This window comes from Halyomorpha halys, unplaced genomic scaffold (genome assembly GCF_000696795.3).
Source record: "Halyomorpha halys isolate HHAL.00 unplaced genomic scaffold, Hhal_1.1 Scaffold472.1, whole genome shotgun sequence".
Lineage (NCBI taxonomy): Eukaryota > Metazoa > Arthropoda > Insecta > Hemiptera > Pentatomidae > Halyomorpha > Halyomorpha halys.
The window spans coordinates 316,955-332,603 of NW_027111148.1; the positions used below are offsets into that span (position 1 = coordinate 316,955).

Sequence of the window (15,649 nt, forward strand, 5' to 3'; positions counted from 1 at the left end):
CGCCGAGGCCTACACGGGCACGGTTTTTTTTTTAAATGATCTATACTATCACAAAAGAAAAAACGTAAGCTTTTTATTCAATTAAAAGGTCGAAAAATATTAATATTATTTATAAAATATTAAATGTATTTAACAAGTAAAAAGATGGTTAAATGCGTTTTTCTTACACGGAAACGATACATTTTCTTGGTTAATGAAAAAACTTTACTCTTTGTCATTTACCTACTTGATCCATTAAGCCTTTAATAATTGACACAATAACTAAATCTATAAAATAAATATATTTTCAATATTGATCCCATAACAATTTAGCGTTGGATACATAGTAAAAAAAAGAAGTGATATTTTGTAAACTTTTTTTTAAATGATCTATACTATCACAAAAGAAAAATCGTAAGATTTTTATTCAATTAATAGGTCGAGAAATATTATTAAATGTATTTAATAAATAGAAGGATTGTTAAATGCGTTTTTTCTTACTCGGAAACAATAAATTTTCTTGTTTAATGAAAAAACATTACTCTGTCATTTACCTGCTTGATCAATTAAGTATTTAATAATTGACAAAATAACTAAATATATGAAATAAATATATTTTCAATACTGATCCTATAATTATATAAGCATTGGATTAATATTAGAAAAAAATGTAAATTTTAGTAAGATTTTTTTTAAATCATCCACACTATCACAAAAGAAAAAAGTGTAATATTTTTATTCCATTAAAAGATCGAAAAATATCATTAAATGTATTTTTCTGAAAACTGTTATTCGGTCACCTGAAATGTTCCATTAAAAGTCAATAGATAATAAATATACATAGGTATATATTGACAAGGTTTCATTCATCTTCTAAGGAAAAAATCCTATCGGTTGAAAGAACCAAAGTATTTTAATACCAAATTACAAATATATTGAAGTAAAGTAAATGATCAATTTAATCAATGGACATATCCAAAGGGGAGATCACCTAATGTAACATGTTTGGGAATATTTATCGGAAATAACATGATGTATTACATTTACCTTATTAAATAAGTGTCGAACACATCATTCCATGAGACTATATATGTATAGGACATAGCATTTACCGTATTAAATATGTATCGGACATAACATGGATGTATTACTTTTACCTTATTAAACATGTATCGGACACATCATTCCATGAGACTAAAATGTATAGGACATAACATTATGTATTACATTTAACTTATTAAATATGTATCGGACATAACATGATGTGATACATTTACCTTACTAAATATGTATCGGACTTAGCATGATGATATTACCTTTATAATTTACCTTATTAAATATGTATCGGCCATAACACGTTTAAAGCTCGAAGTGAGACTTGACTTGATGCTCTTGCTGTTTTGTAATGCTGATGTCCAAGTTGTGTACGTGAAGATGTGCTAGTTGAGCTGGTTCAAGGCAATCCGTCTAACCTTTCAGGCCTGTATTTACCTAACCAGCCTTATTACACTAACCACATTCTTATTTTATCTCCAACATTGCGCATTATATTCTTAGGAACTTTATGACTTGATTATTCAATTTCCAGATTCTCTAAAAGGACCAAATGTGGTAACGCTAAGGAAGTGTGGATGATTATTTTGAAGCAGACCCAATGATAAATCTCGACCTTTTAATTGGAAGGTAGGCCTTTAGGCGATCGGACTAAATCGAATAAATTTTGGAAACTAAGGTCCACCACACACGAAGCTACTGGAAAGGAGCTAAACTAGTCGATAACTTGGGTTACTGACCAGTTACAGACTCAGTGGTGACTTGATTGACACACGAGGCTACTCAGTAGCAATCAAAATCTCTAGTTCGATCAGTGTCGTCATGGACATCGAGTGTAAAATGTCTTCGGAAGACGCATCGATGATGAAACCACCATATCATGTATTATTATTTCAGGAGGGGAAGACTAGTAAGGTTTTGGGTACACCAGTAAGTTCAAAACAATCTTCAGAAACGGCTATCTGTTTCTGCTAAACAGGTTTTAAAAACGTTCCCGACTTATACCCATTCCTTCTCCATTCAATGCTTCTTCGAATAGCCAGGAAGGTGAAAATTATATAAAATAGGATGTTTTTCAACCTCCGCAACAGGTTAGTTTGTTGGTCACTCATCTTCAACTGAAATAACTCGGCGACTAGACCATGCAAGTCACCAGAGGATTGGTTACCAACGCGTTTCTGTGAAACAGGCGAGTCAACAACCTGTAGCGCCGTGTGCAGCGTCCCATTCTTTCCATTATATTACACAAGGAGTGACTCAAAGTAAACTAGTTGGTATTTCGCGTCACTGATCAGTTCCTTTTCAGTACCTTCGGGTGTATAAAGCCTTAAAGTGGATACCAGATTCCATAGTGACTAACAGAACGATCAACGTTCTCATCACCCCGCCTATATACAGAGATGCTCTGGTCTGTGAAAACACTTCACGACAGTTCCTCTCGGATCGTCTGAAGGAACCTTATAAAAATTATATATATATTTAAATACACAAAGACACACTAAAAATCTAATTTAAAAAATCAAACAACAATACATTTTTCGCCTGTTGTACTAATGAAGCTTTATTTTACTATTTACTAATAATTAAAAAAACTGAAATCATATGATATAAGTTGTTGGTGGTTTCTCTTAAAATTTAAGATAGTTTGCAATTTTTATTTCAAAATTGTGCTTTAAATATAGTATCTAACATGCAATTGAAGTCTTACCAAATTATTTTCCTCATGTTGTATCAACTAGATGGAATCGGTCACTGCTTAGGTAGGCTGGGAGAAGAAAGTGATGCATCAGGTATTCAATACTTTGAGTTTACATAATCAATGTTAATTTACTGGGCACTAATTTGAATTGTAACGTCTAATTCTATTCAGAATTAGTATATTAAGTATTAATAACACTATTAATGGAAAAAGGAAAAAAACATTATTTATTTATCTTTTTATACTTGACATTTTTTAGTGTTGATGGATTTTCTATTCGATCGAACAACAATTGAAATCAAGAATGGTATAAACATGGACAATAGAAGTTTCTCATAAACTATGTTTCGAAGCTGGAGATGGATTGTCAATTGAAAAAAATACTGTGGTGCGCGCATCACATGATTTTCGTTTACCACTTTAATTTGAATTGAAATTAATCCTTACATATACACGGTGTTTGAGGTTTAACGGTTCTAACTGAAAATATGAGTTAATGAATCTAGAAGCAAGAAAAATATTCCCTTTGAATGTGTGCCCGCTAATGCTTTGCTAAGAAGATGATCTCGTCTAAAGATTTTGATTGTTATGGATTATTTAGGTTATAATAAATAAATTAATATGTGTTGAAACGCTCGAGTCCGGTGATGCATTTGAATCCTTCTTTCTTACATATATTCCTGTCTTTCAAAATTTAATAATCGTAGGCGATCTCAACACTAACCTTCTCACAGATTCTTCCGACAGATCATCCATCATAGACCTAATTTTTTCCCTATACCTGTATATTTTTGCCTATCAATCCACATATCATATCCAGGCCACTGATACCTGGCTTGATTTGTTTATCATTGATTCTCCACAGAACATTTTGCCCCCTATGTTGATGCCTTTTCCCTCTCCCTAGAGCCGATCTATTGACTTTTATCCAAAACCTTGTCTTCGAATGCCTCTTTACAAATCCCCTTACATTCCTTAATCAACACGCTCATCTTAAAACTCGTTTCTTAAGATCATCCTTGGATGATCTCAGAAATAAGAGAATTAATGAGATGACGAGATGCGGCCAAAAGACGGTTCAGACGTACCAGAATTTCAGAGCATTATTCCACCTTTAAGTCACTCCGAAACCTAACCCAAGCATCATTATGCTGCACCAAGGAGCAATACTTTCACAACATCCTGTCCCAAGCACCTGATCTTTAACCATTTTCAATCCGGTATTCGCTTCCAAAATTCCACTTTATTGAAAATTTCTCAAGCCTCCAATCCTCCATAGACAATAAGCAAATTTCAATAGCAGTTCTTGATTTTTCGAAAGCCGTTGACTCAGTTAACCATAAGATCCTCCTCACTAAACTTCAAAACCTTTCCTTATCAAAGAGTGCCCTAATGCGGTTCCTATCCTTCTGGCCTCATCGTTCCCAAACAGTTATCATTCCGAACAAATACCCATCCTCTCCCCTTCATCTGACACGAGGTGTTTCATTAGGGTCCTCACTTTCACCAACCCTTTTCTCCATTTACATTAAGATTTCCCTGACTCCATTCACTGTTCATAATACCACTTATATGCTGATGATCCCCAAATCTACATATCCTTCCATCCCTCTGAAATGCTTGAGGTCATCCAAAGGATACAAGAAGATATGAATAGCATTAACGCATAGGCATTGAAGAACGATTTGAGATTGACTTCTGGAGAAACTAAGACTATTCTTGTTGGTTCCAAGCGCCTCCTTCATTCCCTCCCTTACTATCCCTTACTTTTCCTTAACAACCAACAGATTCATTTCTACTTCACTATAAAAAACCTTGTAGTCACCTTCACCTTTTCTGGAATAATCATATTTCCCAGATCACACACAAATCTGTAACTGTACTTAAACCATTCTCAAAATTCTGTAATTCCATTCCTCAGAACACTCGTCAGCTCCTAGCGTCCTCTCTCGTTTCCCACCATTTCAACTACGGTTCATTGGTCTACGGAGGGCTATCTGCAGGACTAAGGTTTTTGAATGAAGAGACTCATTGCTTCGTAACATTTATCTTCGGGTTTCTCAGGCGCTCTCATGTCTCCCGTAGGTATACCGAGTGGTTCTATCTAATCTCCCAAAAAATACCTCCTTGGTGTTTTCCTATTCCAAGTTTTTAAAATTAAGAACCCTACCTATATCCTTGATCTCCTCACTCAAAGTTTATCCATCTATTCATTAAACATCAGATCCCAACTTATCGATTTATATATGCCCACCCATAGAACCGCCGCCTTTAGCAAATCAAATAGGGACATTTGTCCCTTAATCAAATTATTTTTTCATTTAATTCAATTGAACTTTGATATAGCTACCGGATCAAATCATGTAGAGGTGGTTGTGTATAATTATATAGGTCTGACTCCGATAGAAGGGAGTTACTCTGCATAAGAAGGCCCCAACAATGCTTGTTCATATAAATTAGGTTGCTGGTTAGGAGATGAATTGACAGGATGAGTTTTACAGGAACTAGCTGTAAATCATTGCAGGATGAAAATTTCAATCCTTAAAGAACTCGTTTACGGTCGTGAAGGAGATGGCACGTCCTACAGGAACTAGCTGTAAATCATTGCAGGATGAAAATTTCAATCCTTTAAGAACTCGTTTACGGTCGTGAAGGAGATGGCAAGTCCTACAGGAACTAGCTGTAAATCATTGCAAGATGAAAATTTCAATCCTTAAAGAACTCGTTTACGGTCGTGAAGGAGATTGCAAGTCCTAAAGGAATTAGCTGTAAATCATTGCAGGATGAAAATTTCAATCCTTAAAGAACTCGTTTACGGTCGTGAAGGAGATGGCAAGTCCTACAGGAATTAGCTGTAGGTTTTTACGAATGGAAGAAAATATATACGATAGAGGAGAGGTCCAAAAAGGCAAAAGTGAAATGAAAGTCCGACATACATTCCATAAATAGCACGTATTGTTCCACTCTGTGTATTATAACTTACTGTCTCCTAAGGAGGTGGATCCTTGAAATGGATATTCACACATCGGTTCGCCTAAATTGATAATAAAGCTGAACAGTTTGTTAATATCCAGAACTATCCGCCCGAGTGGCAAGTTGCTTAGTGCTGGGTGTACTGTTCATCGTTCTTCTGATGTTCTGCACATGTGCAATAGAGTCGACTTCAAAAAGGCTGTTTCCTCTTGGATAATATAAAGAGGCTTTTTTTCAGGTCAGGTTTTTCGAGCGACTGGTCTTTTTGTTTTTATAAAGTAACTTTGTATTTTATTCGCCATGTAGCCATCTTGTGTTTGAAACAAGCGCGTATTTTCTAAATTTATCGCAGGTTAGTCTGTGAGGCACAACTATTCTTATATAAAAACATTATAAACGTCGTAACCATAAGATAATTGCTATTGAAGAATAATTTTAAAAATTACCATAATCAAAGGCAATAAGTATTAGTGTTCTAAGTATTCATTCATGTTATATATACAGACTAAAAAAAAAAAAAAGAAGAAGAAAAGAAATTTGATTGATAATAATAATACTAATAAATTTTTAAAAAAATTACAAATATAAAAACATTAACAAATATAAAAACAGCAACATACATAAACAAATTACAAATAGAAAATAAAAAGTTACAAATAAAAAAATGTATTTACAAAATAAAAATGGACGTTCATTCCAAATACAAAAAAAAAAAAACACAAATAGAAAAAAATTACAAACAATAACAATTAAAAATATAAAAATTGAAAAATTAATTATGAAGACACAGAGAGAAATACTTTATTCATCTATGCTGCCCAAATACATCAGGTTAATTACATGGTATAATAAAATAGAAAGAAAACAGTTTTTTTCCCCTACAGTTTCCTTTCACAATCAATTTCAGTCTATACACTAAATAATATATTTCATCACCAAATATTTCAATTCATTCCTTTTTTTCTTTCCCCCCTCTGTTCCTTCAATTTCACCATTTCACAATTTTTAATTCACCCGATCAACAAATTCACTCTCCTCAATTCACCTGGCAATGTGAGATCTGACCATTAATAATAGTCACAGCAGTAGATCAGTTTACCAAAAAACAAACAAATAAATACATTCCACGAGAACAAGACTAACACATAGATTCAAAGGAAAATATAATAAGAAACCGGTTACAAGAAACACTTGAATGGATAAATAAGGTAAAAAAAAAAAATAATAGTGCTAATAAAATAATTTAATCAATATAAAAAAGTCGAAAAGATACGGGCTTTTGTAACATATCTTTTTAAGTAATATAACTCGCATTATAAGCATGGCTGTAGAAGTAACGACAAATTATAAATTTCAGAAAAAACTGTAGCTCAAGAATCCAGTTCTTGGGCAGGTTTGGAAGATGCTTCTAAGATAAAACACATCAAAATCAAAACTGATAGAAATAAAAACCACGAGAAGAAGCGAGACAAAGGAGTTTTTACGCAAACTAATAATTTTTTTAAAAATATGGGTTTCTATGATATTTTTTATGACCTGTTTGGTGAATTCATTCCTATAAAAAGTATTAAACGTCATGCAAAACCAAAGACTTTCAAAAAGAAAAATAATGATATGACTGGGAGTTCTGAAGCTATTCTAGCCATTGAAGAAGTATCTTACATAGATTTTAAAACTAGCCCTACAAAACTTAAATTGAAAACTCGTAGTGCACTGAACAATACTGGCAAGAAGACGGACTCCGAAGAAAAGCCTTTCGCTCCAGATTCTCTGCTTGAAGAACATGAAATATTTGATTCTAAAACAGAGAAAAAAACTATTGAAAAAGTATTTGTTGATAATGTTACCATCCACGAAAATATTTGTTTTGAAAAAGAAAATGGAAACGCTATGCTGGATCTAAACAGTAAGAAAGACGAAAGTTCAACTTGTTTTCAAGATGCCGGATGTAGACCGAAATATCTTAATGAGGATGCAAACTTGGAATTTGAAAATAAGTGTTTCATTCATGAGTCATCAAAAACCCATGAGGGAATTAATACAGGCAATGCTATCGAAGAAGTAGCAGCCAGTCCCTATGACGTGGAAGGACCTAAAAACCAAGAAATGTTCGTGCAGAATGAAGTAAGTAGAAATGAAGAAGGTATAACTTGTTCAGAGAATGTTTGCACTAGGCCGAAATATCTTAATAGGGATCCCAAATTGGATGATCAGAAGAGGGGCTTCATTCATGAATCATCAACCATTACTAATAAAGTATTTGATACCGAAAATATTATCGGAGAGGCAGCCGGTCTCAATCATATGGAAAGACCTCAAAACCAAGAAATGTTCGTGCAGAATAAAGTAAGTAGAAATGAAGAAGATATAACTTGTTCAGAGAATGTTTGTACTAGACCAAAATATCTTATTAGGGATCCCAAATTGGATGATCAGAAGAGGGGCTTCATTCATGAATCATCAACCACTACTAATAAAGTATTTGCGACCGAAAATGTTATTGGAGTGGCAGCCGGTCTCAATGATGTGTTTATGTCCGAAGGAAGTAGAAATGAAAAAGGTATGACTTGTTCAGATAATGTATGTAAGAGGCAAAGCTATTCTAAATTACAGGAGAACATCGCTGAAGTGAGACAGTTAAAGAAAGGCTCAGAAGAAAGAGAAGAAGAACCGTTTCAAATTGAAAATAACATGAAAGAACTTGCGGATAACATTGAAGGAATCAGATACATCTTGCTTGATAGGCAGCAACAGATGAAAAGGGAACCAACAACAAATCACGAACTACTAAAAAACATTTCCACCTTGATCAAGAAGATGGAGCTACTACAAGCAAAAATTGAACAGCTGAACGTGACTTGTCTTGAAAACAGTATTCTGACTCCAGATGAAGAAGCGTTAATCACTGGATTGGAGTGGAAACTGAATGAATTCAACAGCAAGCATGAACAGTGGCAAACGGAAGATAGATATAAATTTATGAATGATGAAAAAAAGAAATATCTCTTTTCTAGCGCATTGGGTCAATGTGTCCTCTGTATTACTGTTGCAAACAAAGTAAGCCATCTCTAGAAATAGATAGTTAACTATAGCGAATATGCAAAATTGGAGCTAGGACAGAAGACTAACTTGGAATCCTCACACAAGACTGAAAAGGCAAGAAACTGCATGTCGGTTCCGACTATTACAGCACTTACTAGACTAACGGTCTAAACTCCCGGCTAATTACAAAAGACTTATCTACTTGACTATGATAAGGTCAAGCTGGACATACGGAGTTGAGTATTGGGGCTCCACTAAACCTTCGAATTCCTCTCGTGTATCTAGTCTTCCAATCCAAATTCCTTCGTTGAATCCTTAACGATCCTTACTTTATCACAAATAAAATTATCCATGAAGACCTTAATGTTCCATATGTAACCGATCTTGCCCGAACTAGATATCAATCCTTCCATTAGTAATTCCCTAACCATGCGAACCGATTAGTTTCTAATCTTGCATCCTCTTCCATTTCTCAATCCTATCCAAAGCAATACACAATTCTCCGAGGCGCCTGAAAAGAAGGTTCTCGATCTTCTAATTTTGAAATATTATCAGATTGCTACCAATAGGTAGTTTCCCACCAAATCTGTATCATGCCAACAATGTGATCTAACATCACATTTACTAGATTTATTTTTATGTAAATACAGTTGTAAATATCAACAAATTAAAAAAAAATAAGAAGAAGAATAGTAGCAATTTCTAGTGATCTACGTTTTATAAATACTCAAGTTTGCTATTTCTTACATAAAATGAGTAATAAATAGTAAGGAGTATAATTCATTACTCCAACTCATGAGCAAAAATGATTCATTATCACTCATGAATCTGTGTATCACAAATTTACGAGAGGAATTCACGTATATTATTCTTTATTAGAGTCATATTCCCATCTATTGTTATGTATTTTCTATTCCTTCTTTCCGTTATGAATATAAATAAAAAAGACAGTTTCTTCTCACCTGATATCATATTATTTTTCCAACTTTTTAATTTTTACAAATAATATCAACATGTTACGATATTATGAAAACAAAACTTTCTACTACATTATAACAAGTGCTAATTGTGAGATGGCAACACTGCGTGGGCAACACTGAGAAGGAGAGGAGGGAAGGTTTTTTGGTGTTTGTCGAGAACAGTGTTAATAAAAGTGAGAGTGCGTATAATTAATTATCTTAGTTCGCTGAAAGTTATATTAGTTGTAATTTGACTTCTGAGTTGTGAGGGACTCTTTCTGTTAATATTGAGATTATTCTGTAACCATTAATGTAAGTGTTTAAGATAATATAATAGTGAGGTTTTGTTTATTCTTCATCTCTCTTATTTCTCCATTTTTGTAAAAAAAAGACTATAGCCCCTACACTAATTGTTTCGCATAAAGTACTACTCCATGTTTTTACGAAATTATTTAATAAGTAAGAGTATGATTTACTAATACTTACTTAAGTAAAGTGTTAAATAATTAGACTGGTAGAATTCGAATTATTACTTCCACAATACACAAATAAAATTTATTTAATAAATTCATAAGATTAAGTATGGGGAGTTATTGTTTTTTTATTTACAACACTTTTTTCTTATTGGAAATGTCGAACTCTAACAGCTGGAGTTCTTAACATCTCTTCTTACCCTCAAATGTGCAACTGTTATCTTGCCACGATTCAAGCAAAATTTCCGTGGGTGGCTCGCAGCTCTGCGGACTATTAAACTGGTGACAAGTGGTTCATTTGGTATTTAAGTATTGCACAATTGTTTAAATTTTGCATTGTGAATACCACATTCTCCTTCCTTTAATCTCATGGGCTTGATGAGGAAATACAGTCCTATTATTTAAAGAAAATGGCCTATTACTCATGAATAATGTACAAACATGTACTTGTACTTCATCATATTGTGTAGCTACAATCTGAAATTGTCTGAAGTATTTAAGAGAAAAAGTTTCGTTTCTGTTCGTTTTAGAACGTGAACGTATTCGAATGTATGCTTACATATAAAAACACTTGTTCTCCTAACGGATTTCTTTTTCAACAGTGGCCATAAAATGCGGTTGCAGTTAGTATCTTTGTTTAAATCTCGCCATCAGTGGATGATATCCGGCATATTGGGCACAATCGAACTCCTCGGAGAAGTCGGTTTGTTGCGTGACCAAATCCAACACAGTTGTGGTAGTTATCATATTAACCCCTCAAAACTACTTCTCTTATGGTTTCTGTGATGTATAATTTTTTAAATAAATTTATTTAACATTTTCATTAGTCATGAAATTGAAATCCCTCCTCGCCGGACCCGGCCCGCTAAGACCCCCGGGGAGCGACGGTCCTATATCACTTTTGAAATATTAGATTATGCCGTTTTTAAATTTCAGGCGCTTTTTAAATATTGCTCGATTTAACTATCTTAAAGTCTCCTATTCCCGTTTTAAGCTAATATTTCAAAAGTGATGATTTTTTATTTTTTATATAATTCTACATGACATATTCAAAAATAAAACCTACATTTAGAAAAGAGAAATTGAATACCAAACTGCAAAACCTTGAGTGTATTTTCAGTATTCAAAATAATTATTTTGGAGTTCAGGGAATGGCCTGATACTCCATTCAACGTCTGAGCGTCTGCAACTAGCGCCCTTACTCACCCTTCACTGAATTTTGATACAGGTTGAGATAGAAGCATCGAGATCTTCTGGATTTCTGTCCTTTCCTCCAAGTGGGGCAGAAGAGCTCAGTTAGGAGTTCCAATGGCAAAATATAAATAAGATATTATATTACTATAAGTTTAATTTTTTTCTCTTCTATTTCTTATTTTGTAATCATTTAATTTAGATATTTGTAAATATGGTGTCAATGATCCCTCTACCATGGCTCTATGAATACCCAAACTGATTGCGCTAAACGCTATCTAGGAGGCGGTGGGTTCGACGACCTTCGAGGATAACCGCTGGAGGCTCGAATGGATGGATGGAACGCAGTTTTTCAATTTCAGGCGCTTTTTAAATATTACTCGATTAAACTATCTTAAAGTATGCTCTTTCCGTTTTAAGAAAATATTTCAAAAGTTATATAGGACCGTCGCTTCCCGGGGGTCTTGGAGGGGCGGGTCTGGCAGGGAAGGATCGCCTTTTTTTTTTTCATGATCTCCTCTCATGAGTTGTGACATGTCGTACATCGACCAACCTACTCGCTATAATTGTTTGTTTACAAAGTCAGATAAGTAAGGCTACCGTGGAGGGCGGGAGTGCCAGCCTGAAGTCATCACTTCAACCCCACCAACAGGAATAGCCCCACCCTATTCCTAGTGAGCATCCAGGCAAACATATACCATCATTGTTGACTCTGCCTTCAGCGGACCCGGCAACCATTCTTATAATGCCATCCCGGCAAAACAAGAAAATAAAATTGCCGGTATATGTACATACCATTGTAAATATTTGTAAATGCTTATTTCTTGGTTCCAGGAGGTAAGAAAAAAAAAAAAGGGCGGGAGTGGAAGGTTTCCTGTAATTTATATTAATTATGCTATTTATACATTTAATAAAGGAGGTAAGAAAAAAAAAAAAAAAAACTCTAAGATTTCTCTTCTAACTGGAACAACAGAACAATGAGTGGAAATATTATAGAAGAACAGTGAGTCAAAATAATTTATAATTTCAAATTACAGTTTCATGAAGCCTTCTCGGCCATATTCCATACTGCAGATTTTAAAGACATTCCTCCAGCTCATCTAAATCTGGGAGATGATTGGTGTGATAATTTCTCTAGAAGGTAAAATTAATTATATATATCTTAAAGTTAATGTACAGCATTATAAAAAATATTAACTCTGTCCTCTTTCGTTAAAAATAAAAGCATGACTAGCAGAGCTCCTTTAATAAGGTCGTATTTTATGCATTAGTGTGGAAACACATGAAAAGTGGGTTAGTTTTTCATGAATGCTTAGAAATGGCCGCGATAGCATTCGCCACAAATAAAAAATGGAGTGGCAGGGATAAAAATGTTTAGATTCTAAAAAAGTACTTCTCTCCACATCTCCAACTCAATTCACACAGAAATTTGTAGCCCTTTAATTAACTTTGGAGAGGGTTTTAGTTATGATCAAACCACTCGATGGGAGTGGAGGTAAGAGCTGAAACTTCCAAAATACACACTAACAAAATTCACTTACAAAATGAATTTTTCATTTAGTGCTGCATATCTTTAAAACTACCAAAAACACTAGAAAATCTAATAGAACATAATTTAAACTAAAGTAGGTTTGCTAAAATATGAGCCCTAGTAGAGTAGAGTGGTTTAAATACCAACATTTCATGAAAAATCAGTAGTTATTGAATTTATTGAAAGAAATATTTATCTCAAGGGCCATGAGACGTACTATAAGCCCACATATTAAAGCTATTTTAATGTACTATAAAGTAGTTTATGAAGTTTAACTTCTTAGAAGTAGTAGTTTTCATGATATTTACCAAAATAAATTCACATAATGCTGATTTTTGAAAAAAAAAAAATATATATCTTAGGAACCATTAAACATACAAATGTCTACCAGCTCTCAAATTAAAGGTTGTTAAATGTACTATAATGTTTTTCTCCGTAGGAATAGTAGTTTTTATGATATTTGATTAAATAAATTCACAAGATGTTGGTTTTTAAGTTTTCAGACATTTTTGATTTATGAAAAAATATATCTCAGAAACCATTAAACGTACAGATATCTGTTACCACTCAAATTAAAGCTAGTTTAATGTACTACAAAGTAACTTACAATGTTTATTTCATAGGATTAGTAGTTTTTATGATATTTGCATATGAAATTGTAACTAAAAATAATTTTTTTAAAGCAAAAATGAACACTATAACTCCTTGGAAGATAAATGCCATAAATTTCTATAGAGTAATGGTTCTTAAGATATTGACTACCCTAAACAAATTAACCAACAACTGATTTTTCTTTACCTTTTTTTATAAAATGTTGCTTTTGTCAGAAATGACCAGGAAGGGGGTCGAAAAAAAATAAGTGGGTTCTTTATGGTTCAATAGCTGGAATATTTGGCATGAAGGGGCTGGTATGGAATGATGCGACAAAAATAGCAAATATGATTGACACAAGCTCTTTAAGAGTAGCTCTTGGTTATACGTAATAAAAAATACCAACAGAAGTAATTATTTAATTTTTTTTTTTCGAAATTATTTAAAGAGAAATAGAATTATAGAAATAGAATATAAAGCTTGAAACATGGGCGTTGATGACCTCAGGGATTTACGCTCTTAAGCCCCAGACAACAACAACAAGTAGCTCTTGGTTTATTGATACTTTCTTTTCACTCTTTGAGGACTAATAGTAAAATTAAAAAATTTGTTGTGACAGACCACTTTCAATATCAAATGAAATTCTACGCAACTGGCCCAATTTATTCAACCGAGAGGAATTGGATATTCAATTTCAGAAGGACTTAGCAAACGAGTATGATTCATATTTATTTATTTGTTACTATATTTATTTTTGGTTTTGTTTAAATTGGAAATATTTTCAGATTCGTTGCAAAATGTAGTCTCTATCGATTTTTAATATCTGATATTCAGCTTTACCGCCATTGGCGTCGTAATAACAATGACATGATAAAAACGCTATGTACAAGGTAATGTTTAATAAAATTTTAAACTGTAATTTTCATTTATTATAAGAACATTTTTATTATTAGTTATCTTTTGCTCCCTCGATACCGAAAGTGGGGAACAAAACCTCCGTTTATTCAAGAATAGGATTTAAAACAACCATTCCTAGGAAATATGGTTCCATATCTGCCTGTGGTAAAATTTGTGTAAGGGCAAAATCGATACAACCGTTAATCAGATTTTGATGAAGATTTTAAACGTAATTTGCAAAGTTAAGTCGGTAATGTCAAAACTTCTCGAATTCCAGTTATTAAATTACAGGAAACTATTGTTTTCAAAAACTTACACAAGAGTCCTACTTCAATAGTTTTACCATAAATTTTATTTAGCTGTCTCAACCAATTTTGATATTAGATTTCTTATCTTTAACAACTGTATTTTTTATAGTAATTTAATATATATTTAAAGGAACTACTGCGTAATAATTCAATCAAACAAAAAAAATTCTTGATTTATTGTCAGAATTAGAATTTGGTAAAAAAAAAAGAAAAGAAAATATTTCTATTGTATTTGGTACCAAAATACATTACGTACTTCTACATTATTCATTGATATATTTTTTGAAGGAATAAAGAACTAAGTTTTATAAAACAGAATTAAGTTAACAATATATTGCTTAAAAACACATTTTTTTTTTTAAATATTTTTTCTTTTCTAGTGACTACACTATCGAGTTCAAATCGTGCACTCCTTTTTTGTAATGAAGATGGAAATTTGACTTAAATGATATAAATAAATCTTTTAAAAGTAAATAAATTGTTATTTTCATTTAACGTTAATAATTGAGGATTTCGATCGTGAACCATTCCACACAATATATAGAAAATGGGAAATGAAGAAATTGGGGGGAATAAGAAGAGAATGGGAAATGTGGAATATTTTCTACATTTCCCATTCTCCATATATTTCTTCTTATCCCTTGTTCTTTCTTTTTAAAATATTGTTTTTACATACGATCCATTCTTAATTTAACTAATTTTATGCACTCATCTATATAACTAAAAGATTTTTAATGTTACTCATCAATATAACATTCTTACCCACTGTATTATTTATTTATTAATCACATTTATATGTATATAAATGTTAATGTTATCAATCTACTACTGTCTTATCCCATAATTATTAATCAACTAGTTTATATTTTCATTTCATTGTTATGTATATTTCCAAATTTGTTAGTCTATTATTTATTTTATTTTTATTTTTTTCTCTGAATGAGAGGTTTGAA

The 15,649-nt window shown here is 32.7% G+C and overlaps 1 protein-coding gene across 2 annotated transcripts; it reads left to right on the forward strand.

The window, feature by feature from the left end:
- Positions 1–2,658: 2,658 nt before the first annotated feature.
- On the forward strand, positions 2,659–15,169 carry LOC112209996 (uncharacterized). Of its 2 annotated transcripts, none has more exons than XM_014424506.2 (6): positions 2,659–2,822; positions 7,062–8,761; positions 12,407–12,510; positions 14,111–14,206; positions 14,277–14,381; positions 15,077–15,169. In XM_014424506.2, the coding sequence occupies exons 1-6, from the start codon at positions 2,723–2,725 to the stop codon at positions 15,117–15,119; spliced, it is 2,148 nt and encodes a 715-aa protein (XP_014279992.1). In that variant the 5' UTR covers positions 2,659–2,722; the 3' UTR covers positions 15,120–15,169. The 2 variants fall into 2 exon arrangements, with proteins under 2 accessions (XP_014279992.1, XP_014279993.1); XM_014424507.2 differs by having other exon boundaries at positions 14,295–14,381.
- Positions 15,170–15,649: the final 480 nt, after the last annotated feature.